Source organism: Priapulus caudatus, unplaced genomic scaffold (genome assembly GCF_000485595.1).
Source record: "Priapulus caudatus unplaced genomic scaffold, Priapulus_caudatus-5.0.1 Scaffold612, whole genome shotgun sequence".
In the NCBI taxonomy this organism is placed as follows: domain Eukaryota; kingdom Metazoa; phylum Priapulida; class Priapulimorpha; order Priapulimorphida; family Priapulidae; genus Priapulus; species Priapulus caudatus.
Window position 1 is genome coordinate 111,256 of NW_014577673.1, and position 625 is coordinate 111,880.

The 625-nt window shown below is 41.1% G+C and overlaps 1 protein-coding gene across 4 annotated transcripts in view; it reads right to left on the reverse strand.

Moving 5' to 3' along the window:
* The window catches only part of LOC106812146 (putative sodium-coupled neutral amino acid transporter 7), an 11,790-nt gene extending 11,379 nt beyond the window's left edge, over positions 1-411 (reverse strand). For all 4 annotated transcript variants that reach the window (XR_001394296.1, XM_014815941.1, XM_014815940.1 and 1 more), the window contains exon 1: positions 220-411. Coding sequence is in view for 3 of the 4 variants with exons in the window: in XM_014815941.1 (XP_014671427.1) it covers positions 220-316 (97 nt within the window). In the remaining variant the exon portion in view is untranslated. The remainder of the gene's footprint in view (positions 1-219) is intronic.
* Positions 412-625: the final 214 nt, after the last annotated feature.

Genomic DNA, 625 nt, shown 5'->3' on the forward strand with positions numbered 1-625 from the left:
GCTCTTGGCGGTCGGGGAACAACGCATCTTTTGCGCAACGCCATCTTGAACCCGGTCTCTTGGAAGTATATATACCCTACACTGTCACTAACAGTAGTACTACTACTAGTAGTACTGACTACTGTTACTGTTAGTGTCAGTGGCAGTGGTAGTGCACACTGCAGTGTGGAGCAGTGACTGGCAGTGCCAGTGTTAACTTGACGTGTTGTTGAGTTTTACCTTCACGAATTTCGGTTTTCTTCGAAGAAGCACCTAACAGCAACAGGCTTTCCTCTCTAACCCCTTCGTTATCATCTGCTTGGATTGAGGTAGACATAACACAATGGTAATGCAAAAGTTCGGCTAACGCGAACGATATTTACAATAAAACACAGTAAACATATATCAGCATCAGGGCGCAGCCATTACCCCATCGTCACATGATTTCCGTGTCAGGCGTGTGTAAGAAGCGGATAGTGCATACCGTCTTTGATAGAATGATGTCTTGTTTGACATTTAATTTGATCTACCTCTATTTATTTAATTTATCTATAAGAAAATTGTATGTTAGATTATTTCTTATTATATAATTTCAAGAAAAAGTGAGACATCGTTTCACATGACCGATGACGTCATCATTCACAGG